The sequence below is a fragment of the Ovis canadensis genome, chromosome 7 (genome assembly GCF_042477335.2).
Source record: "Ovis canadensis isolate MfBH-ARS-UI-01 breed Bighorn chromosome 7, ARS-UI_OviCan_v2, whole genome shotgun sequence".
In the NCBI taxonomy this organism is placed as follows: domain Eukaryota; kingdom Metazoa; phylum Chordata; class Mammalia; order Artiodactyla; family Bovidae; genus Ovis; species Ovis canadensis.
In genome coordinates, this window is record NC_091251.1 from 25,516,297 (window position 1) to 25,541,657 (window position 25,361).

At 49.5% G+C, this 25,361-nt stretch overlaps 1 protein-coding gene across 20 annotated transcripts in view; it reads right to left on the minus strand.

The window, feature by feature from the left end:
- Positions 1–25,361, minus strand: part of MEGF11 (multiple EGF like domains 11) — a 391,832-nt gene that overhangs the window by 248,889 nt on the left and 117,582 nt on the right. For all 20 annotated transcript variants that reach the window (XR_011258066.1, XM_069595447.1, XM_069595455.1 and 17 more), the window contains 2 exons: positions 8,992–9,097; positions 4,537–4,638 (listed from right to left, as the gene is read on the minus strand). Coding sequence is in view for 19 of the 20 variants with exons in the window: in XM_069595453.1 (XP_069451554.1) it covers positions 4,537–4,638; positions 8,992–9,097 (208 nt within the window). In the remaining variant the exon portion in view is untranslated. The remainder of the gene's footprint in view (positions 1–4,536; positions 4,639–8,991; positions 9,098–25,361) is intronic.

Below are 25,361 nucleotides of genomic sequence, written 5' to 3' on the forward strand. Positions count from 1 at the left end.
AATCACTTCTGTTAGAATGATATTTGTGTTAAGCTATATCAAGGATGCCATTCAATAATGACTTTAAAATGCATGGCAGCTTCGACTATGAAGGAACACAATAAAGAAAAATCGATGGTGAGATCCGGGCCATCGTGAGGCAGAATGTATTACTGACTTGGCAGTGTTTGCTACACCTGCTGATTTTTCCCCAGTCCCTTCAGTGATATTTAGAAGGCTGTAGAAGATACTTTGGGGGTTACATTGTAGATGATAACTGGAGGCTTCTCCTGAAAACCTCCAGACTCAGGGCTGGAGCAGCCCACAGGGTGACCTGGACAGGAGTTTCTATGCGAACTGCCACCACCCCAACCATGACTGCTGATGGCTCCTTGGGGACTGGTCCACCCAACTGGAGAACCGAAGCCAAATCAGCCAAAGGACCCCCTGAGTCTGACTGGGTCCCAGAGAGTAGATCAATCTCCCTCACACTAAAAATAACACCGTCTGGGGAAGAGCTTTGCGTGCCATCTTGGGAAGGCTCAGAACCAACACCAGCTCTGCAGAAGAAGCTAAGATCCAGAGAGAAGAAGCTCTGGGCGGGGAGTCAGGCCTGGATTCCAGTTCTGATGCTGGCAGGGGGCGTTGAGACTCCGCCCTGTGCCAGACACTTGCAGGCAGAATCTCATTCCAGTCTCTCTCTGAGACAGTAGCCCCCCCTTTGTTTATTTATTTTTCTTCCTTAGAGTTTTTCTTCTTATTTTGTTTTATGAAAACTCCCCCTTTGTTTTATGGATGAGAAAAGTGAGAAGTTAATAACTTGCTGAAGGTCACACAGCTAAAAGTTTCAGAGCCAGGATTCAAACGGAAGTCACTCTCATTTCAGAGCCACTGGGTTTAACCCAGTGGGAACTGAGCCCTGAGCCAGTTCCTAGTGGGTGGCTTGCTAGGCTTATGGGATTGTCATTGTGAAGCAGTAAGACAAGGGAAGGTATGGTGTGAGGACTGAGTCCAAAGGTGAAAGTGTTAGTCACTCAGTCGTGTCCCCATGGACTGTAGCCCATTAGGCTCCTCTGTCCATGGGATTCTCCAGGCAAGAATACTGGAGTGGGTAGCCATTCCCTTCTCCAGGGGACCTTCCTGACCTGGGGATGGAACCTGGATCTCCTACATTACAGGCAAATTCTTTACCAGCTGAGCCACCAGGGAGTCCTTAAAGAGAGAGTCAAATCTGGGTAGACAGGCAAAGCCCCTTCCTCACACACAAGGTCAAAATGGGGAGATTTGAAGTGGGTATTAAAGACCAGAGAGAGGAAGTAACTTCCCAAGGTCAAAGTTAGAGTCAACCCAAGTCCTCGGGACTTGAAGCCAGAGCTCTTTTACTTCTCCACCAGCGCCGCAGGAGAGCCAGCCCCGGGGACCCCTGCTCAGGGGCAGAGCAGCAGAGCCCCATCACTGGAGATATCCTTATTCTGCTTTAATAAGGAGGGTCAGGCTGACTTGGGCAGGGAATCCGACAGTGTGGGCTGGGCCGACCCTCCCAGTCCTTACAGCACTCACTTTATGATAAATGACAGTGTGGGACTCCAGGGAAATCTGTGATATTTGGGAATGTCGTAAACTAAGGTCATTCTACTTTGTCAAAAGCCCATAATGGAAGGTAAGCCAGCCTCCAAGCAAAGCTACTTCCCCGGCACAGGAAGGCAGCTCCCGGCAATCTCAGGAGTTGCATAAGCCTCCCAGATAAAGAATGACTCAGGGTTGACTCAGAGGTCATGCAGTCCATGCCTCCCACCAGACAGGGTTATCCCCAAGCCCTTCCAGTGGAGAGGCAGTCTCAGCATCATTAAAGGCTCCCAGGAGAGAGGTCCCACCCCTGCTTCTTGCTTGCCCATCTTTGCTGATTGCCAGTGTTGGGATGGCAAACAGGAGACAGAAGGGGCCAGAGGCCAGGCTGCTATCAGACGGATGCTGTGTTCAAACAAGCCATCCCACACTGAAGGAGACGGATGGCGCAGCTGTCAGCATGCACACTCCAGGGCATCAGGAAAGCGGCAAAGCAACTCAATAATTTAACAAAATAATTCATGTTCAGAAATGCAGCCTATTTTAATAAGCAGCCGCTCACTCACCCTTCCCCAGTGGTGATGGACGGCAGCTCCAGCCTCCAAGTGCCACAAAGCCACTCCTCAGAGCAAACCTGGCTCTGGCACAGGGCTTGACAGAGTCAGAGAGGGAGCAGGACTTCTCTTTCTGCCTCTGCCTTTGACCAGGGCGACAGGCAGCTACCTTGGCAAATTAGGGGAGGTGAAGGGGATGCAGTAATGGCTGAGTAGTTCCTGTGAGACCCACCTTCCTGCAAACAACTATGCAATCTGTGTGTGTGTGGCGGAGGGACAACCTACCTAAACAGCACTAGAGAGAGAAAAAAGGCAGATATTGGAGGGAAGTAGACACTTGAAAGAAGGGAAGGACACAGGACAAGATGAGCCCAGGGGCAGGTCCCAGGCAACAACATTCCAGGTGGCTAAAATTCAGACAGAGGACACACTGCCTACTGGTTGGAAGAATCACAGGACAAGCTGAGGGTGAACCCAGTAACTAGAAAGTGACAAAGAAAACCCTAGAAAGGAGAGAACCACAAAGAGGAAGTCCCATATTCTTTGTAAAAAATTCTGCCCCAAATTCTGGCCCTGAAGTGCATGTGTGGAGGGCAGGTTACAGATGGTCCAGTCAGCCTGAAAATATTGAACTTTCAGAGTTTGGAAACTGAGTTTAGCCAAATTAGTTAGCTGCTAAAACAACCAACCAGAAACAACAGTATAAGAGAACATAAGAGAATTCAGTCTCTTTCATTCATAATGCCCAGAATACAATTCAAATTACTAGACACATAGAGAAACTAGAAAATTGTACCTTTATAAAAAGAAAAGGCAATCAATGAAGACCAACTCTCAGATGGCCCAGATGTTAAAATTAGCAGACAAGGATTTTAAAGCAGCTATTAAACCTATGTTCAATGTTTCACAGCAAGTTACTAGCAAACCGCCCCCCCCCCAAAAAAAAATGAGGACTTTGGCTTTTTAGCACAGAGAAAATTTCCCTATCCATGTTTCTTCCCAACATGATTCCTACAGAACATCAAGGAGCAACCAGGCCCACAAAGACAAAGCAAAAGAAGTCTGGAGGCAACACATATGCCCAGCAACTAGGAAACGGGCCTACCAGGCATCCTCTTTCTCACTGACCCTTCACCTGCTGAATTATCACTCCCTTAAGTAACAAAGCTACCTTGCCTGTAACTAACCCCTCAGTTTTCTCCACTTTCCCCTGCTTTGTTCAAAGTATTTTTTATATCCCTGACCTCACTGGACCCTATAGGTATATAGGGCAAGTATTAAAGTGTTAGTCACTCAGTCTTGTCCAACTCTTTGCAACCCCATGGCACTAGGGAGAGAAAAGAGGAAGGAAGAGAGAACGTGTTTTGTTGGATGACCCTGGGCAAGTTATTCTATTTTGGGATTCCCTGTGTACTCGTCAAATATGTAATGACCCACCAGGCTCCTCTGTCCATGGGATTCTCCAGGCAGGAAAACTAGACTGGGTAGCCAATTCCTTCTCCAGGGGATCTTCCTGACTCAGGGATCGAATCCCGGTCTCCTGCATTGCAAGTGAATTCTCTACCATCTGAGTCACCAGGGAAGCCACGTAGGGCAAGGGTCATTACATATTTGATGAGTACACAGGGAATCCCAAAATAGAATGACTTGCCCAGGGTCATCCATCAAAACACGTTCTCTCTTCCTTCCTCTTTCCCCTCTCCAGCGCCATGAGAGCACAGCATACTTTCCAGGAGGGCTGCAGACCAGAGGGCAGGGTTCCCATGTGCAATCATGCAGATGGAGCTCTTCCCATAGACAGCCTGGCTAAGGCGCCAAGAGGTTCTCGACTCTAGCCTGCACTCTGTTCTCCAAGCCCTGTCCCCTGTGTGGGACAGCATCTGCTCCAACAGGAGCCCTCTGAGGTTAGCGTTCCCCCAGAAGCAGACCCTGAGACAAGGATTCAAAAGCAAGCAGTTTGTCTAGGTGATCCCAGGAAGCACTGGGAGGGGCATGGAAAATGAGACAGGGAAGTAAAGGCAGCCATTCAGGGTGTGCTTTTGAGGAGCTCACTGCTGTGGGCGCCTGGGGTTCCATCCCCCTGAGGACCACGAATCTTTTAAGAACAGCCCTCAGAGCTGGCCCCTCTGCCCTAGGGTAAGGAAGCTGAGATATTCTTCCACTAACTCCCCATCTGTTATTGGGTGAGGGATGCCCCCCCAGGGTAATCGTTCTCGAGCACTTTCCACCTGCCCTGCCCATGAGCTGCTCTGACTACAAAGAAGCCCCCAGCAGCACCTCTTGGGTGAATAGCAGGAGTGGGTACCAAGGGGATGCAGGGGGGCACTGACTCCATCTTCCAGGAGGGCTTTTCACTAACTTGGAGGAAGGTGAGCCTGAGGGCTGCCTCTCCCTTCCCTCACCCACCCTCTACCTACTATCTGAGAGAGGTACTCACCTATGTCTGGTACACTTGAACCAGTTGAGGATGTCTGTGCAGCGCGTGTAGTAGATCTGATCAAAGGGGTGTGCGTATGATTCTTGGACGGTCACGGCATAGCTGAGAACCAGACAGGAGATGGAAGCTGAGGTCAGTTCTTGGGAGGTGGAGCTGATATTCAAGATGGGGTCTCCCTTCCCAGGGGAGCCAGGCCCCGCAGCCAAGTGTCCAGGGCTCCAACCTCCCCTGCCTGACTCCATTCTCCTTCTGCCCTGGGTGCTCTAGGGTTTCAAACCTTCCTGACCCCAGGAAAGATGCAGGACACACCCCTTACTATCTTTTGAAGTTCACCTTTTCAGCTCATCTTCTGAAGTTCTAATTCATTTGTTCATTTAAGAGAATGAATAAAGTTTGCATTTATTCTACTTGGTTCTGGAAGGCCCAAAGCCAGCAAGTTTTAAAATACGTTATGCTTGTTCAGATCTTTACGGTTTTCAAAGTGCATGTATGGAAGCTGATCTTTGCTGCAACGTTATGAAATAAGTGGTCACATTTTATAGATGAAGAAACAAAAGTTTAAAGGTGGCTTGCCCAGGTCATACAGCTGGTACCAGTAACTGTTCATATTTGAATGTCCTATGTTAAGTGTTCTAAGCCCTCTTAATCCTCATCTTATAAGGTAGGTAGTGGTGTTGTTAGCCTCATCTTACAAATGACAAAACAGAGCATCAGAGTGGTTAAGTGACTTCCTCAAGGTCACCCAGGTACCCTCTGCTCTATTATGTCTCTAATATAGCTGGGGATGCATCGAGGCCATGCCCCAGACCTCCTGATCAAAGTGGCATCTTGTTACCTGTCTATTAGCTGTAAACTGGACCAGTGGGTAGAAGCCACTGGCAAGCAGCTCTCAGCTTTACCAAAATAAGCCTTTCTACCTGCCTGCACTGGCAAGAATGCTATGAGAAAGCAGTCACGCCGGGGTGGAAAGTGAGGATCACCCTTTCTGTGCAGGAGGGGAGAGGACCTCAGCTGAGAGTTCAGGAATTAATTTTGTGTCAGTTGGTATTATTCAGTGCTTTCCCCCAGAAGGCTCACTGACTTGGGCCAGATGGCCAGGTTCAGGCTATAAAAGCCCGTCTGCTTTGCTGAGGAAACTGTCAGTTTATTTGAGGGAAGAGGGCTGGGGCAGGCCAGCCCCTCCAAGTGGATCCCCAGCAGGCTCGCTGCCACCAGAAATGTCAAAGGTCTCTAGCTCAGGAAAAGGAAGCCAGGAGCTGTCAGCGATGCACACGGACTGGGGTGGTGGGAAATTCTGTCTCTGCTGCACAGAGGATATTAGGAGGCCCCTGCCAAGCTGCTATACCAGCGCCTTAGAGATAGATATGCGTCAGAGGCACGCCTATGTGGAAATGACCCGGACCTGTTTACCTCCATGAGGAGTCTCTCCTCGTTCATCCATCAAAGCAGTAATTCAGCTTGGAGAAACTGAGCTCATCACCTGCCCCTGACATCCCCAAGCCCCTTCCAGCTCTGAAAGTCTATGACCCTGGGCTCCTGCATCTCTACTGAGTCTTGGGGGCAGGAGAACAAATGGATAAGGCTGCAGGGGCTCTGGGTCAAGTTTCAACTCTGTCACTTGTTAGCAATACATCCTTAGATATGATGCTTAACTAGTATAAGCCGCCATTTCCATGCCTGTAAGCTGACGATAGATATTACCAGGGACTTCATACAGTTACTGCGAGGATTATGGGAGGCAATGATAGCATCTCTCAGGGTGATGGGAAGGTAAAGCGACATGACACAGGTGAGATGCTCAACAAAAGATACCACACAGCTTAATGGGTATACCATCAGTGCCTAATAGATGCTGGCCATCATCATTATACGACTGGCAGTGATTCACCTCCTTGCCGGGCACCGAGGGATAGTTCCTCCCTGACCACAGTAGGGAATGGGGAGCAAGACCATATTCAGCTGACCAGACTCCCCACCCAGGGGATCAGGTGTCCCTCCCAGCACAGATAAGAACAGTGGGTGCTCAGAGAAAGGGCATCAGCTCAACAGAGGCGGTGGGGAGAGTGTTATGGGGGACAGATCCAGCTCTGCCGGGGGGCCCTACGCCGAGGAAGTCAGACAACCTGATCTTGAACCAGCTCCAAGCTTCCGGGTGAAGTGCGTGCCCCTGGTTTCATGGCTGGGTGGTTTAACATGCTCATTTGCCAACATGCTAATGAGGGGCCAGATTAATCTTGTAGAGCTGGGCTTTACTCGCCAGAGGAGGTCTTTCGGCTGGGTTTTACAGTGGAAGGGTATAATTAAGGAGGAGCCTGCCAGAAGCACTAATCCAACTGGGAAATTCTCCCTAAGTGGTCTCTGGGGGGCAGGGTGTGTTTCTGGAATAACACAGACTAGACTCATCCGTGCACAGCTGGCAGTGGAGCTCAACTGGAAGAACCACGAAGGAACGGGTGTCTGGTGACATGGGCCTCACTGCACAGCCTCCTGCCTTGAGGCTGGAGAACCCCATGACCTCCTTTTAGCTGCTGGAGTCTCTCTTCTTTCATCTATCAAAGCAGTAATTCAGCTGATGGCCCAAACAGCCCATAATGCCTGCTCAGTGCAGGTTTTGATCAGAATATTTTCACATTCCAAAGGAGTTCATTTTGGGCAGATTTAGAAAATTAGAGAGTTTGATTTAAGTTTGAACTGACCCACTGGTACACATGGTGCTCAGAGAAGAGGGAAGTCAGGGTGGGTCCTGCCATCAGGGAAGGCTTCCTGGAGGAGAGGTTGGAGGCACTGGGCAGGCAGAGGTGAGCAGACAGGAATGAGGCCTCCCAGAAGCTAGGATACAGCACAGACATCAGCAGGAAGCAATGGTACCCCAGCTGGGAAAGGTGGATGAGACAGGGCTGCTGAGACTGAGCTCTGCAAACCAAAGCCTAATGTGGAAGTCACCTGCCTTCTCCCTCACCCACTGGGGAAAAAAAAGGTTTACATTCCCCCAAACTGGGAGGGGTAAAGGGCCTGGAATCCCCTCAGAGTCACGGAAAGTTTATAAAACTGTATCTGCATAGGCTCTGCCCCAGACCTAGGGGATCAAAGTCTGGGCAGAGAGGACCCCACGAGACTCTGCTTTTCACCTGCTCTTCAGGGGGCCTGATGTGCAGCAGGATCGATGTTAACTGTCCCCGCAGAGCTGAGTCATCAACAAGAAAAGACAATAATTGAGCTCCAGTGTTCTTGCCTGGAGAATCCCGGGGACGGGGGAGCCTGGTGGGCTGCCATTTATGGGGTCACACAGAGTCGGACACGACTGAAGCGACTTAGCAGCAGCAGCAGTGGTCCTCAAAGCCCTTTCAGGAAACTGGTAGCCTGATCATCCAACAAGCCTGTGAGGCAGGGGTAATTCTGCCCCCTATTTCAAAGAGACAGAGGTAGTCTGGGAGTGGTTCAGAGATATCCGAAAGTCGCAGGGCTAACAGATGGAAAACTCCAGATGGGCGTGAACCAAGATCTCATCACTGATTGCATCACTGTTCTTTCCACTTCCCCAAAAAGGGGCCGCCCACTTCCATTCCAGCCTTCCCACTCCAGTCTCAACTTTGCCGGACCCCTCACGGAGCACCTGGTCACTGGAGGCAACAGCATCCCTCCGCCTCCTCAGCCAGTCTCTCCAGGTCCCCCGGTGAGGGGACACTCCCTGCCGTGGGGCTGGGACATTCACCCTCACGGGCATGGAGCATGATCCCCTCCCCCTCACCAGCCCTCCTCTACCACCCGCTTCCCTCATCGGGTCCCCATCTTAATTTTATTCATTTGATTTATTAACATCTAAGTGGCAGAGTCATCCTGGTCAGCATGGCCAATCAATTCCAGGGTTTAATTCGGTTTTTCCTGATTGGGTCTCCGGTCACTGTCTTTCTGCTCACCAGAATCAATACTTTCACCTTGTGCTTCAAAGTCAGGTCCTCTGCAGGGCCCTGGCCTGTTCCCCTGGACCTAGTGCCAAGGCCAGAACGCAGCTGCCCTTCCCCGGTCGGCCCACACCCCCAGGCTCACACATCCGAGCTGCTGCATTGCTGCCAGTCCTGGGAGACCAGGAAGGCACCACAGCCTCGGAGAACAAAACCTCTGGACCACAGTCCCTTCTCCTCATCTTTATAGGGGTTGGTCACTGAACCCCTCTGGAACTCTTTTTCCCCATCTGTAAAGTGGCTGGAAGTGTGAATTCAGGAAAGAAGGTGTCAGCTACCAGGCTGCCTCATTTACACTGCCTGTCACTCAGCGCCCCCACCCTCATCCCCACCCCCGTAGTCTCAGACAGAATCTATGTGGGTTTGGCCTGCCTTTCAGGATGGTGCTGTGTCCCCAGCTGGACTGCAGGTCCTTGGTGGATGGCTTCCCAGCAGTGCCAAGACCCGGGTGAAACCCCCAGGGAGCGTCTGGCCATCCAAATCCACATCTTACCTCTCCCAGTGGCTGCACACGTTGGGGTCCTCAGGGTTCAGGGAGAGGACGATTTGCAGGAGGGAGCAGACAATGAGTCCTGCCACTGAGCGCACCATCCTGGGCCCTGCAAGGAAGAACAAAGAAAGCAGTGTCATTAATCACAGCGTCTTCCCAGGCATCTGGCACCGAGGCGCCTTACATGAAGTGGCGGAAGAGGTTCGCTAAGCTGTAAAGTTCTGCACCATCATCATGTAATGAGCATCTGATATTCCACACTTGCAGGCTTTGACTAACACGGTAACACTTCACCAGTTCTGAGTAACTGGGTAGTGGGAAGCCTGAGTCAGGGAAACGTTAAATTTCTGGCCAGAGCTTCTCAAAGTTTTTTGGTTCATGGACTGCTTTTAGAATCTAGTGAAAGTCACAGAGCTTCTCCCCTGAAATATGCCCACATGCACACCATTTGGCTGTGATTTCAGGGTGTCCTGAAGCCCCTGAGTCTATCCTTGGACCGAGAAACTCTGATCCCCTACCTTAAAAGCAGCACCCTCCCCTGTCCCTTCTCCCTCAACTTTTTTTTTTGGCCACCCTGTGCAGCACGCAAGATCCTAGTTCCCTGACGGGGGAGAGAACCCATACCTGCTGAATGGGAGTGGGGAATCCTAGCCACTGGACCGCCTGGAAAGTCTCTCATCTATGTTATGCTTTGCCCATTCACTTCCTCTCTCGACTCTTTCCTTCAATGAAGACAGAGAAGAAAGATATCTGGTGTGGCCCTGGGGACAGCGAAGCTGAGAAAATCCTTCTTGGCAGCTCTGGTCAAACAAGTTGCCCAGAAGGCTGGCCCTTGCTTCTCTTGCTCCCATGGGCTATCACCTACTGACACCCAGGGTGATATGTCTCTGCACATCATGCCCACCGGCAGGTGAAGAGCTTGGACAGCCCGGTAAGGGGTTTGAGGAAGTAGCTTGATCCCAGCCCCTGAAGTGACAGCCTAGGACAGGTGTTAAGTGGGCCTACACAGATGCCAACCCCCTGGGGTCCCTGGAACTGAGGATTCCCTATCAGAGGGCTCCTCATAGAGGCAGAGAACCATTAATGTAGGAATAGCTGAAATGACCTCCGAGGCTCCCTCCTGTCTAGGACTCCATGGTTCTATAGCCTTAGAGAACTGGCCGAGGGTTCCCATCCTAGTGGGGGTGTGGGGGGGCGGCCCAGAGCTACCTCCAGGGGACCTGCAATCCATACATGCTCCAACATCAGCTACAGACTGAAAGAATACTGTGACTCAGAGAGACAGCGCTATATTTCATGTGTTCATAGATGTGATTGTGATTTGCTTAAAAGCTTTACCGAATTCAGAGGAGCTTTTATTCTCAATCGGCCACACTAAAAAAAAAAAAAAAAAGGCAGCTTCTAATACCTGGGGGCAGGGATGGTATAGAAAATATTTTGACATTGAAAAGGGGTCCCCAGGCTTGAAAAGCTTGAGGATTTCTCGTCTAGTTGGCCCAGAGTTTACCGACGAGGAAGCGCTCAGCCTTCTTGGGGGCAGTGAAGAGTGGCAGGGACGCTGCACACGCCCCCAGGCTGCACTCAGAGGGAAGCCAAATGGAGCGCCTGCCTTCAGGAAAGGTTAAACTCTCTCCTCCCCTGCCTCAGTACTTTCCTTGTTAAACTCTTTCTTAGCAGCTCCTTCAAAGATAAACAAATTGTCACAAATTCTATGTAACCATGGGGGTCCAATTGATGATTAATGAGGCTTTTCTCTCTGTTTGAGATCTGGAGATAATCTGGGTAAATGGATTCTGAAAATCGGCTAACCGAAAGAGAAAAGCGATTCTGTACGATTCGCAGTGTCCAGCAGTCACCAGCGGCAGCCACTCCTCACTCCCCCACCGGCTCACCCTGCCAACTCCATCAGTACCTGGAGAGATGGTTCCGCACTCCCTGGGCCTCACAGTGCTAGGGCTGCCGGGCATTTCAACGCATTCTCCTCCCAGAGAAGGTGAGACCTTCCCCTTTGGGAAGAGAAGGAACTGCCCAAGACAGGCATTGAGTTTGGGGGACGGGCATCTTCTTCCAGGTGCAGGTTGGGCTGATCAGGCATCAGATACAGAAACAAAGGACGCACAGAAAGGCGTACAGAGTCTGACTGCCGGGCGGAGACGCCTGGTCTTGATTCTCTCCATGGCCTTGTCTCCTTACTCTGTTGTGGATTTTTAAAAAAATATATTTATTTATTTATTTGGCTGTGCTAGGTCTTAGCTGCAGCACGAGGGACCTTTGATCTTTGTTGTGGGCACGTGGGATCTAGTTCCCTGACCGGGGATCAAACCTGGGCCCCCTGCATTGGGAGGTCAGAGTTTTAGCCACTGAACCCCCAGAGAAGTCCCCGTCTCATTACTTTGGCTGATCCTGTGTGTTAGTTGCTCAGTCGTGTTTTTGGAACCCATTGGACTGTAGCCTGCCAGGTTCCTCTGTCCATGGAATTCTCCAAGCAAGCATTCTGGAGTGAGTAGCCATTCCCTTCTCCGAGGGATCTTCCCAACCCCGGGATCAAACTTGGGTTTCCTGCATTGCAGGCAGATTCTTCACCATCTGAGCCAGGGCCACGCTGTAATGTCGAGTGTTTTTCTGAGAGGACCTCCCCCTACCCCACCCTGCCCTACCCCCACCCCCAGCTGCATCTTCAAATTTATGAAGCTTAGTTATGAAGCTTAGAATATCAAAGGGTGAGGCCACCTGGATTAGTGGAGATCGTGCTCTCGCTGCTTTTGATCCATGCTGGTGGGAGAGGGGTGGCAAATGTAACTTGGATCCTGGCTATAATTGAGGAGATCTGTTTAAATCTTTGTGAAAACCTTTCCCTCTGAGTCAAATCTGGACAGCGCAGTTTGGCTAATTCCCACTGAGATACCTGGACCCCCGGGCACAGAGAGGGTAACGGGTGTTTGGAGAAGCGCGCAGGAGGTGGAAGTGGATGCGGGAGCGCAGGACACGGCCAGCCAGGTGGATCTGATGCCTCGCTCCTCAGTCATGGGAGTGTGTCAAGGCTACAGAGCAGAGGGTGATCCCCAGGACTCACACCCAAGCCTCGAATAGCCGATCACCAGTATTCACAAAGTTCCCCGTCTGAGGCCAAGTCTGCCTCTGTGGTGGTGTGGTTGGGGGAAAAGATGCCAGCCTGCGGGTACAAGAGTCCACCCCTCTAGGACCCCCTCAGCCCTCAGGCTCTTTCTTTGAACATGGCCAGTCTAAAAGAGGCAAGCTTGCCACACTTCCCTCCTCCCCAGGTCACACCAGTCTCACTTTCAATATTTTTCTCACCCCTGAGCCTTGCTCCCCTGCCCTCAATGCCCTTCTTCCTCAGTTCTGCACCTCCAAACACCATCCATGCCCAGACACCCTCCCCTCTGCATGGCTTGGCACCTACAGCATGCCAGGCGCGCTGCACTCATCTAGCTTACAGCCTGGCCACACGGTCCAGCACCCATTGCCTCCCATCTTGCCCTGACGTCTTTGCCCGCATGTTGACTTCATCTTTCTGACGTGTCTGTAAGAGCTTTGAAACTCAGGTCGAGTCCTAGGCTGTTGCCAGTCAGTTCCTTTTGGGATCTGATTTGAGAAAATGTGTTTCTACTTGTCTCAGCCACTTCGCTGAGGTGGAGTGAAGAGCAGCCACAGAGGAGCCGTCCCCACATGGGGGCAACTCATCGCCATTAACTTTAATGGGGCTTCCCCAGGCTCTATCTCTGAGGACAGATCCCAAAGACATATGCTTCTGAGATGCTGAGGGAAAATCAATCCTGCCTTGGTGGTTATTAGGCTGACTCCATTCGGAGTGACAGAGGTTAACACAGCGGGCACTATCTGATTCAGGGCATTAATAATTAAATAATAAAATGCCCCTGGTTTCCCTTCAGAGGAAGAAAACATGTAAACAGTTCAGCCGGTCCCCTCCCCTCTGGTCCATGCTCCCCACACAGTAAGCCGCAGAGGAAGGGAGTGAAGTTCAGGAGGTGGAGAAATTTCTTTCCCGATTGGCTGCTTTACACCTGCTTACCTGGAGGTGAGGCTGACACCTGCCCACAGGTATAGCTACTCTGTACACCTGGCAGGGCCTTAACTAATCAAACTCCTGGAGTGCTACTTGCCCAGCCCTGGGCTATGCTTCCAGGATGCAAAGAAATAACCCAAGTTAACTACAGTCCATTTTCAGAGGCTAAAGCAGCAAGCAGTTGAGTCCCCTGGAGTCTTATAGAAAACTTGGTGGAGCAGATGGGACTAAAGATAGACCATGGACAGAGGAGCCTGGCGGGCTACATATAGCCCATGGGGTTGCAGAGAGTCAGACATGGCTGAGTGGCAGAATACGGAAACGGAGGGCAGATAAAGGGCCTTCGGGGCAAGTACTGCATAAGGCAGCACGTGGAGGCAGGAACGTGCAGGTGCTGGTGGAGAGTCTAGGAGGGTTTGCACCGGCAACATGGGAAACTTTGGCAGGCATTTTCCAAAGTTGGGTTCTATGAAGCACTAGCCCCATGAGCTACTGATAAAATCTCCCAGACCAAAGTTGCCATGAGTGACTAAGTTCAGGAAATGCTGCATGCTATGTCCTCATCTTAAATATTCAGTGTATCTGAGCAGACCTTGGGCTCTGGGAAGACCCAGAGTAAAGACACCTGTTTGGTTGTTTGACCCAGTCTTTCCCATAGAACTTTCTAGTGACCTCTGTAGCAACAGAGTTCTTTGGGATGCTAGTTTGGTCAACTCTGCTCCTCTCCATCAAGTCTGGAGGAAGTCCCAGTCCCACCATCTGCGTCCTCAGAGTTCATATCCTCCTTTTTATGCTAACACTTGAGAGCCTTCTGCGCCTGGCATCTGGTGTTAAAGGGGCTCTACCACTGGGTATTAAAGAGGCATCACAGCAAAGATTTCCTCTGCCTCACCTGGGCCTTCTGTCCTGGCCTGGGTCAGCCTTGCAGGCTGAGCAGACCACAGAGTTGGCAGCGTCCTCTGAAGATCCTGTCTTCTCCTGGGCCCCTGCCAGCACCAGCACCTGTGGAATCCAGCTTGTCTCTCTGATGGCCACAAACACCTGGCCAGACACCAGCTGCTCACATTAGGCAAGATGCGTAAAACCAGGGCAGAGGGCAGGCAGACAGATGGCCTCTGCCCCAGGATCAGCTGTGATGACCTCACGGTCCATCTGTGCAAAAATCGTCCCCCACCTGCTTCGCTTCCACCACCTGCCTTCTCATCCTGAACATGCCAAAATCTTGGACACTGGAACCTGGTCCATGCACCTGGAACCTGCTCTCTGTCCATCCCAGCCTCCTCCCGGGAGCCCTTCCTTCTCAGCAACTTTGCGTGGGCAGCAGGGGTGGCAGTGGTCAGGCTCTGGGCCCTGGGGGTTTCCAGTCACAACGCTGGGGATCGATTGGTAGTAGCTACTTGGAATGCTCTCCTGAGAAATGAGGCTGAAGGGAGCGTGCCGTGGTTGATTAGTGATGTCTGTTGCAGGCGCAGGATGGGAGAGGGACACATGGGTGCCACGCACTTGCTGTCCCTGTCCTACATTGCTGAACGGTCGTCTTCACTTTGAAAAGTGCTCCTCTCGTATGTGAACCGTCTGGGTATGGCCTCAGCTCTTCTCTTGGAGCCTTGGAACCCGTCCATCATTTTCCTTCCCTTTGTGTGTGTGTGTCAGTCGCTCAGTTGTGTCCGACTCTTTGGGACCGCGTGGACTATAGCCTGCCAGGTTCGATTCTCCATGGGATTCTCCAGGCAAGAACACTGGAGTGGGTTGCCGTTCCCTTCTCCAGGGGACCTTCCCAACCCAGGGATCAAGCCCAGGTCGCCGAGCACACAATTAAAACACAGACACACTGCTTGAGGGCAGGGGTTTTGGTCTATTGTGTCCACTGCCATCCCCAGCACCCAGAGCATTGCTGGTACAGAGAGGGGGCTCAAACCATCTTTGTCGACTCCACAAATTGTCGATTCTACAGCTAACCACCTCCCCTGGACCTCTCAGCCATCCTGAGTCCCAGGACCAGCCACACTGCCTGTGTCTATCCTGACAGAGGCCACCAAAAACCTGTACTGCCAGCAGGTCTCAGCGTACGAGGCATCCCACCCTGCACTGACATCACACCGCAGAGACACCAATCTGTTGGCGACGGATACAGCGGGCACCACGACATCCTGAGAGCAATTCACAGACTCCTGCCTGGACCACCCTGCCAGCGCCGGGGGATGTCTGCTCCTGGAACCAGCACAGGGCGGGCATTGAAGCCCACTCAATAGCTCAAGCTAGCTGCAGTCAGCGGGGAGGGGTGGGGGGGTACTGCCCAGAGTTCCGAGAGCCTCATGAAAAGGCGCTTTCAGGCTCGGGACGCGGCAGAAGCAAACCCCAGAGTAAGACTGATAAAGCAAACACCTCACATTCTTCCCAGCGTGTGGGTATAGAGAGAGATTTCTATCTTCTATTTATAGAATACACACACACACACAGAGACACACTTCTCTGTTTTTTTTTCCCGAATAAAACAAAAAGCCAAGTTTGCACTCATTGGGGTAAATGCCAAGGTTATCATCCTTTCTAGCTGACCTTCCCCTTCATCTCCCCACTGCTCTCAGCTGGTCCCCAGTCCCCAAGCCCCGCTCTGTTTATTGGCCTTGCTGGGGTCTGATTAGTGCAGATGAAAAGAGGAGCCACAATCAGCCCATAATTAAGAGCTTCACCCTTCGCCTTGATGAAGCCTCCGACCCTCCAGGAATCCCTCCAGGGGCCGGGCTTATGTTGAAGGCTTTCTAATCTCCCTGCACTTAAAAAAAAGTTTTAAAAAACAAATCCGTAGCTCTTAATCTCCAAAAGAGTGATTCCGTGACCGCAGAAGAGCAGCAGAAATTCCCAGCGTCAACATGGAGGCCCTGCCAGGAGTCTGCCCACTGGGATCAATCGGGATTAGAGTCACCTCCTGAGACACGGTAAACGCCCTCGTCCTAGGGCTCCACCAAACCGGTAAATTCTGCTTTCTCCTCGCCCGGGAAAGCTCGGGCTGCAAATCCTGAAAACGGCACCACGGAGAACTGCAGTGCCCATTAATCAGGGTCAGAAGGCTGGCCTGCCCCTGCGCCCTCAAGCCCAGAGGAGACCAAGTGGTCTTGACATTAGTCAGCTTCAGAGGGAAATCACAGCATATCCCCGGGGCGGGGGAGAAGCAGGAAGGCAGAGGGGTAGAAGCCGACAAATTCACGAAGCATCCGCCTCCCTCTCCTACAGACGCAGCCCTTGACTTTGAGGCCTCAGCCTTCCCATTCCCAGGCAGGCAGCAGCTGCGCCCCCAGCCTTCAGCCCCTCTGAAGATGAAGGGAGAAAACTTAGCTGTGTTTGGAGGCCATTCCATTTCTCACAGAGCAATTATCTCCATCTTTCCATTTCTTTGCAAATCAGGGCACACCCATCTGGCCTGGCCAACCCAGAAGCTGCCTGAGCCCCCTCCAACCCAACCCACTACAGGCCTGCTCGGCTCCCCTCTCCCACTTGCTCCCGGGGCTGTGGGGTTCTCTGAACTGGGGGAGTCCCTTGCGCCCTGGCATTAAGTCATGGCCACATCCCCAAAACCTTCACAGACAAGCCAGTCACTCAGGGCCGTACGGCCCCACGGGGATTGGTCCCCGTTCCCTCCTGCTCTGCAAGGAACATTTCTAAAACACAGATGCTCAGATGGGAAAAGAGCTTGAGGAAGGGGCCCTGTAGCATGATCCATCACCTGGTCAAGCCTCCCCCTAAACTGATCTGTGAAGGTGAAGGCTGGACAGCAAGCCACGTGGGACCAGAACTGGCACCTGGACAGACCCGGGAGCATCACATGTCAACACCTCATCCCACAGAAGGGCAAACTACTCCCAGGTGACTTAAAGCCCTCAAGTCACATAGCACACTGATGCCAGCACTCATGGAAGGGAATAGCAGAGTTGGACTGACATGGCTTCAAACTCTGACTGCACCTTACTGGTTACATAGGCTGGATAAAGTCATTTAACTACCTGGGGCTGTTTCACATTAATCACATGAGAAAGGACCAACTTCACAGAGCTGTGAGGATATCAAACGAGTCAGCAGGTAAAGTGCTTGGTCCAGAATCGAGCACGTAGAATGCACTCAATAAAGTATTAGTTTCCTGCCAACTCATATCCCCTCCTTCTACCTCAAGACCCTTCCAACTCTCTAATTCTGAATTCTAGAATTCCTAAGTTCGGTTCAGTTCGGTTCAGTTGCTCAGTCAGGTCCGACTCTTTGCGACCCCATGCACTGCAGCATGCCAGGCTTCCCTGTCCATCACCAAATTGCGGAGTTTATTCAAACTCACGTCCCTCAAGTCAGTGGTGCCATCCAACCATCTCACCCTCTGTCTTCCCCTTCTCCTCCTGCCTTCAATCTTTCCCAGCATCAGGGTCTTTTCAAATGAATCAGTTCTTCACATCAGGTGGCCAAAGGATTGGAGTTTCAGCTTCAGCATCAGTCTTTCCAATGAATATTTCATTTCCTAATAAATCCTTTAAGGATTTCCTTTAGGATGGACTGGTTTGATCTCCTTGCAGTCCAAGGGACTCTCAAGAGTCTTCTCCAACACCACAGTTCAAAAGCATCTATTCTTCAGTTCTCAGCTTTCTTTATAGTCCAACTTTCACACCCATACATGACTACTGGAAAAACCATAGCTTTGACTAAACAGACCTTTGTGAGCAAAGTAATATCTCTGCTTTTTAATATGCTGTCTAGGTTGGCTGTAGCTTTTCTCCCAAGGAGCAAGTGTCCTTTAATTTCATGGCTGCAGCCACCATCTGCAGTGATTTTGAAGGGCAAAAAAAAAAAACCTCTTTCACTGTTTCCATTGTTTCCCCATCTATTTGCCATGAAGCACTGGGACCATCTAGTCAAGGCTATAGTTTTTCCAGTGGTCATGTATGAATGTGAGAGTTGGACTGCAAAGAAAGCTGAGCACTGAAGAATTGATGCTTTTGAACTGCGGTGTTGGAGAAGACTCTTGAGAATCCCTTGGACTGCAAGGAGATCCAACCAGTCCAAAAGGAGATTGGTCCTTTGTGTTCATTGGAAGGATTTATGTTGAAGCTGAAACTCCAATACTTTGGCTACCTGATGCGAAGAGCGGACTCAAAGGCCCTGATGCTGGGAAAGACTGAGGGCAGGAGGAGAAGGGGACGACAGAGGATAAGATGGTTGGATGGTATCACCGACTCAATGGACATGGGTTTGGGTAGACTCCAGGAGTTGGTGGTGGACAGGGAGGCCTGGCATGCTGGGGTTCATGGGGTCACAAAGAGTCGGACACAACTGAGTGACTGAACCAAACTGAACTGATGGGACCAGATGCCATGATCTTAGTTTTCTGAATGTTGAGTTTTAAGCCAGCATTTTCCCTCTCCTTTTTCACTGCATCAAGAGGCTTTTTAGTTCTTCTTTGCTTTCTGCCATAAGGGTGGTGTCATCTGCATATCTGAGGTTATTGATGTTTCTCCCAGCAATCTTGCTTCCAGCTTGTGCCACATCCAGCCCGGCATTTCTCATGATGTTCTCTGTATATAAGTTAAATAAGCAGGGTGACAATATACAGCCTTGATGTGCTTCTTTCCCAATTTGGAACCAGTCTGTTGTTCCATGTCCAGTTCTAACTGTTGCTTCTTGACCTGCATACAGATTTCTCGGGAGGCAGGTATTTCCATCTCTTAAAGAATTTTCCACAGTTTGTTGTGATCCACACAGTCAAAGGCTTTGGCATAGTCAATAAAGCAGAAGTAGATGTTTTTCTGGAACTCTCTTGCTTTTTCAGTGATCCAACAGATGTTGGCAATTTGATCTCTGGTTCCTCTGCCTTTTCTAAATCCAGCTTGTACATCTGGAAGTTCACGGTTCATGTACTGTTGAAGCCTGGCTTGGAGAATTTTGAGCATTACTTTGCTAGTGTGTGAGATGAGTACACTTGTGTGGTAGTTTGAACATTCTTTGGCATTGCCTTTCTTTGGGATTAGAATGAAAACTGACCTTTTCCAGTCCTGTGGCTGCTGCTGAGTTTTCCAAATTTGCTGGCATATTGAGTGCAGCATTTCATAGCATCATCTTTCAGGATTTGAAACAGCTCAACTGGAATTCCATCACCTCCACTACCTTTGTTTGTAGTGATGCTTCTTGAGGCCCACTTGACTTCACATTCCAGGATGTCTGGCTCTAGGTGAGTGATCACAGTGTCATGGTTATCTGGGTCATGAAGATCTCTTTTGTATAGTTCTTCTATGTATTCTTGCTACCTCTTCTTAATATCTTCTGCTTCTGTTAGGTCCATATCATTTCTGTCCTTTATTGTGCCCATCTTTATACAAAATGTTCCCTTGGTATCTCTAATTTTCTCAAAGAGATCTCTAGTCTGTCCCATTCGATTGTTTTCTTCTTTTTCTTTACATTGATCACTGAAGAAGGCTTTATTTCTCTCCTTGCTATTCTTTGGAACTCTGCATTCAAATGGAATTCTAATTTCTAAGGATCTAAGGAAATCCTGATTGAAAAATCTTCTGCTGGAAAATCTGGGCTTCGCTATATGTATTTGGTGACCCCAGGGCCAGTCTGAAATGTACAGTTATTAAATGGTCTCATCTACTCATTCAGCAAACATTTACTGAACACTTGCCAGTCACCGCAGACGCAGTAATTCAGGCAGGCCCTGCCCCTAGACTGCAAACACCTGCTGGAGGGTGTATGGGAGTGGCCACGAGAGGGAAATGGACCCAGGATGCGGCTTAACTCAAAGTGCCAAGGCCTTTGCCTGGCAGGAAGCCCCAGGCAAATATCAGAGACATTTGCTGCAATTGATGCATACCATCCCCACAGGTCCCGCTCATGTTGAATCAGGCCCATCTCCATTCCAGTTGCCTCTGAGTCTGGTCAGCCTCCCAGCTCCTCTCCGTTAGGACTCAGAGTGGCTGCACTTCCTCTCTTCCTCAGGTTTTCCCTCCTGAGGTCCAGCTCAGCTCAGGAGCAACTCAGCTTCCCGCGGCCCCCTTCTTCCTATCTGCCTGCTAAGTCACTAACTTGCTGTGTGACCAGGGACAGGCTGCTTTGCATCTCTGAGCTTCACTCCATGTTTGCTCAGAGGCTATAGCATCTCTAGGACTCTTCGAACTCTACAAGTTCCCCTCCAGTGTGTCTCTCTTTGCTGCCCTTCCCCTCGTCACCCTCTTCTCTCTCTTCACCCCCTACATTGGGTTGGTCAATGGCACCCCACTCCAGTACTCTTGCCTGGAAAATCCCATGGATGAAGGAGCCTGGTGGGCTGCAGTACATGGGGTCACTAAGAGTCGGACATGACTGAGCAACTTCACTTTCACTTTTCACTTTCATGTATTGAAGAAGGAAATGGCAACCCACTCCAGTGTTCTTGCCTGGAGAATCCCAGGGACAGGGAAGCCTAGTGAGCCGCCGTCTACGGGGTCGCACAGAGTTGGACATGACTGAAGCGACTTAGCAGCCTCTCCCAGCAGCAAGGAGATAAAGCAGTGAAGACAGGAGAATTAGGTTCTAGTCCTGGATCACAGAGAACACATTTCACTGTTCTGAGCCTCCTTTTCCTTTGACTACACAGGAAGGATAAGAGAACAAGTTCTCATGAATATCAAGCCACAGCCCAACCCTGGAAACGCAGGCGTTGGTGCCCTTGTGAGGGTGGGGACCCTAAGTTCCTGCCGCCTTTCTGTCCAATCCTCAGCACCCTTTTGAAGGCTGGACTCTTGCCTCGTGCTCTAGTCTAGCCCAGGGCCCACACCAGGGCAGTCTCTGCCCCATCACTCCTTGGACACCTCTTCTCCCCACGAAGGAGCTAAACATAAACAGGAGGGCTTGGTTGTTAGTCTAAGACTAGGGTAGCCTCTCCAGGTTTCCTTCTAGAACCTTCTGTATGTATCTAGGCCAGGAGAATCTGAAGTCAGATATCAACTGTCTCAAAGCCTGAAGGGCCCCACATCTGTGAACTGGTCATGGAAATGGGCATTGGTGTGTCATAGAAAGCAATGGGCAATACACAACATTATGTTTTCATGTACATCTTTAACCCAGCATTCCACTTCTGCAATTGAATTTTAAAAACTTACCAAGGCCAAAGGTAGGTTTAAGAATGTTGCATCATCTCTTAATAAAGAGATATTCATTATAGCATTGAAACAACCAAATGCTTAAGTCAGGGTGCACGTGTGATAAGTTGCCTCAGTCACGTCTAACTCTTAGCAACGCTGTGGACTGTAGCCCATCAGGCTCCTCTGTCCATGGGACTCTCCAGGCAAAAGTACTGGAGTGGGTTGCCATGGCCTTCTTCAGGGGATCTTCCTGACCCAGGGATTGAACCTGCATCTCTTACGTCTACCTGCACTACAGGTGATTTCTTCACCACTAGTACCACTGAGGTGGTCTTTGCTAAAGAAATCCCACCATGTATACATAACAAAATATTATGTAAACATTTAAACTATTGATGTGTGGGAAAATATGGAAGCTATACACTGGAGCATTAATAGTGGTCATTTGTAAGAGGAGGGGAAGGGAGAAACATCACAGGACTTCTGCTTTCCAAGTCAATCACTTCTGTTCTTCTTAGTGTTTCTTATAATGCTCTTATTAGTCTTTCTTATAATGAGTATCATCATCACCATAGTCATAAAAGCAAACATATTTTAAGAAAATATATGTAAGGCAATCCCACTTCTGGGCACATAACCAGAACAGACAAAAACTAACTGGAAAAGATGCGTGCACCCCAGTGTTCTTTGCAGCATTATTTGCAATAGCTTTGGAAGGAATGATGCTAAAGCTGATACTCCAGTACTTTGGCCACCTCACGCAAAGAGTTGACTCATTGGAAAAGACTCTGATGCTGGGAGGGTTGGGGGCAGGAGGAGAAGAGGACGACAGAGGATGAGATGGCTGGATGGCATCACTGACTTGGACATGAGTCTGAGTGAACTCCGGGAGTTGGTGATGGACAGGGAGGCCTGGCGTGCTGCGATTCATGGGATCGCAAGAGTTGGACACGACTGAGCGACTGAACTGAACTGAACTGAACATATGGAAGCAACCTACATGTCCATCGACATGAATGGATAAAGAAAATGTGGTGTATATATATGACAATTACTCAGCCTTAAAAAAAGAATGAAATATTGCCATTTGCAGCAACATGGATGGACTTAGAGGTCATCATACCAAGTAAATTAAGTCAGACAGAGAAAAGCAAAAGCCATATGATATCGCTTATATGTGGAATCTTAACAAAATGGTACCAATAAACTTATAAAACAGAAACAGACTCACAGACATAGAAGACAAATTTATGGTTACCAAAGAAGAAAGGGCAAAAGGGATAAATTAGGAGCTTGGGACGAACAGATACACACTGCTATACACAAAAAAGATAAAAGCAAGTACCTATAGTATAGCTCAGGGTACCATATTCAGTATCTTGTAATAACTTATAATGGAAAAGAATCTGAAAATACATATATATATTACTGAATCACTTTGCTGTATGCATGATATTAACACAATATTATAAACCAATTATACTTCAATTTTTTTAAAAAATAGGAAAAGAACTTTTTAATTTAAAAAAATTATAATGTTTAAAAAGGTTAGGAAAAAACAAATAAAAGATGATACACGTACATTCACTACCACGGAAAGAGGACCCTGATGTATCATTATGTGAAAAACAGGTTACGAAACAGCGTGGACATTGCAGCTGAATTGTATGTGTGTGTGTGATGTGTGTTCTGAGAGCAAGCAAGAGAAAAGAGAGATGTCCAGAAAGATGCTTAAAATATTAGCAAAGGCACCTGGGTGATAATATTTTAGGTAACTTACTTTCTTCTCTATACTTTGCTGTCAACATTTTCTATGATGAGCTGGTCTCAGCTTCTCGGTTTAATAAAGCCATCTTCATTTTGCCAAAAAGTCAGGACCTTTTGTCAGTGCCCCTATAGTTTACCCTCCCCCATGCCCAGACTCTCCCACAAGGCTCCTTGGGGTGCATATTCCCAAACAGCAGGATTTTTCAAGCCCTTAGCTCACTACTCTTGGGGACACAGGCCACTTTACAGAGCTTTCCAGGCAGCCCTGGAAGCCATCAAGCCGGGGTCGGTGAGGGGAGGGTGGGGATTGCCATCATAACTGAGTGGTCTGTGTCCATGCTGTGATTATACACATGCTGTGATTAGAAACATTATGCCATTTCAAAGACCCAAAATGATCTGATGACACAAAAAATGGATGGATAATGTAGGATTTTGTCAGCTCTATCTGGTATAATAAATGAACCAAGTATTCCGATTTTAAAAGAAATTTATTGCAGCACTTTGTCCATGACACTGATGAATCCTGGCTCACAGCCTGGCCAGGGCAGCCCAGGGAACGCCACCTCACTCCAGCACCTGCTCTGTCCCCTGCACCCCACAGGCTCTGGTTCTCCATAGGTGACAAGCACCTGGAGCTCTGGTCTCAATTCCTGAGTCCTAACCTCAGATCTGCCTCTTACCAATTGTGTGACCTTGGGCAGGTCACTTGACTTTTGGAAGTTACAGTTTCCTCCTCTGTGAAGTGGGAATAGTAAGAAAACCTGACTCAGAGGGTCCTGCAGAGTCAAAGAGACGAGGATGATGGGAAGTGACTATAGTCAATAAAACGCTGAGTCAAATGTGGTCAATCCTCTTGCCGAGGGCAGAAGGGATGCAATACAAATACTCCTGGGGGATGTGTACAGAGAGAGAGACTGAGATTATTAGGATCCTCTGATAAGGACCACCTTCTGGGAGAGGGACAAGTCTGCCAGGACCCAGAGAAAGGAACTCAAGATGAATTTCAGGAGGTTTGCAATTTGGCCCAGTCAGGCCCTGCTGACCCACAGTCTCAGCAAGAGATGATTCCCAGTCTGGATCAGAAGCCAACTTGGCTGCCTTTCTAGCCTAGGTCATGTCTGACCACCATCTCCACGGCTGAGAGCATTCGTGATAAAACGGTTCCTCTCTGGTTTTCTAGAGGGGCGAGATGCTCACTCACCTTCATCAGCACTTTGCACTCCTTCCCAAAGGAACGGGCCATCAAAAACAGCACCTTGAAGGACCAAAATCTACCCTCATCTTCCCGGGTTTCATTTGCAGAATGGGACACAACTCCCAGACTCATTGTGCTCCTGGCCTGATTATTCGTTGTTTATTTCAGTATTTTCCAGGAAATTGTTCATTAAGGATAAAAGCACCTGCTTACTGTAAGAGAGTATTACACAGAGACTCTGGCATGGGGGCCTGGGAAGAACATTAATTAATGAAGTGTAACAGAACAAACACGCTATAAATTAAGAGTCTAAAGAGAAATGCCTGGCATCAGTGGATGACGACAGAGGGCTGAAATGAAAAATCTTATTTTTAGACCACGGTGGTGTTTGAAAAAAAAAAAATGGGAGGGGGAAAAAATTACAAAAGGTGGCAGAGGTAACGATCTATTTCTGGAGCAACTAAAGCCTTTGCTTCCATCAAGAGAATTATAAATCAATTCTGTTTTGTCTGGGGGCATATATGCGTGGTGTGTGCTAAATTAAAAAGCTTAATGTGTCAGAGCGGTTCCTTCTGAGGTTTCCATGGAACAATGCCGACTGAGGCATTAGGCAGGTGACATCTGTGCCAGGCCACCGAGTTAGGCTCAGCTCGGCACAGGCCATCCTGAGCACCAGGGTACAACAGCATATGTAGCCCAACCTCAGTTAACTGGAACCTGCAAATCTTCATTTAACTGGGGTGTGGGGTGCCAAGCCGCTGCCCACACTTCCAGGTGCATTTCCACCCCAGAGCCAGTGAGATGTTCTCCCCCCTACCCCCGCACCTCCCGAAAAGCAGTTTCCAAGGCTAGCTTCCGTACTGATGATCTATTCAGTTTTATTTCCTTTACTTCAAACCCATTCCTGGACAAGGACAGGCCTTGAGGAATAAGGACCCTGAAATCATGCCAAATCTCAATAAATCCGAAAAGATCTGGTCCCACTCACCATAACCCACTCACCAAGACAGGAAAGGGGACAGGCACAGTCGCAAACAAGTATTTTGGTAGCAAGCGCTGGAACCCCGGAAAGGTCTTCTCTGTCTCACTTCCGACTCAACAGAAAATTCAGAACCGTGAACCGCCCATTCCTCGAGGCAGGGTGGAGGTCGGGGCAGGTTCTACTTTGACTCCAGCTGCTCCAGTTCAAGTTGCTTTCTGCTCTTTCTGCAGGCAGGCTGAGTGGCAAGGTGCCAACCTCCAAAGAGCTGAATCACCAATAGGTAGAAAA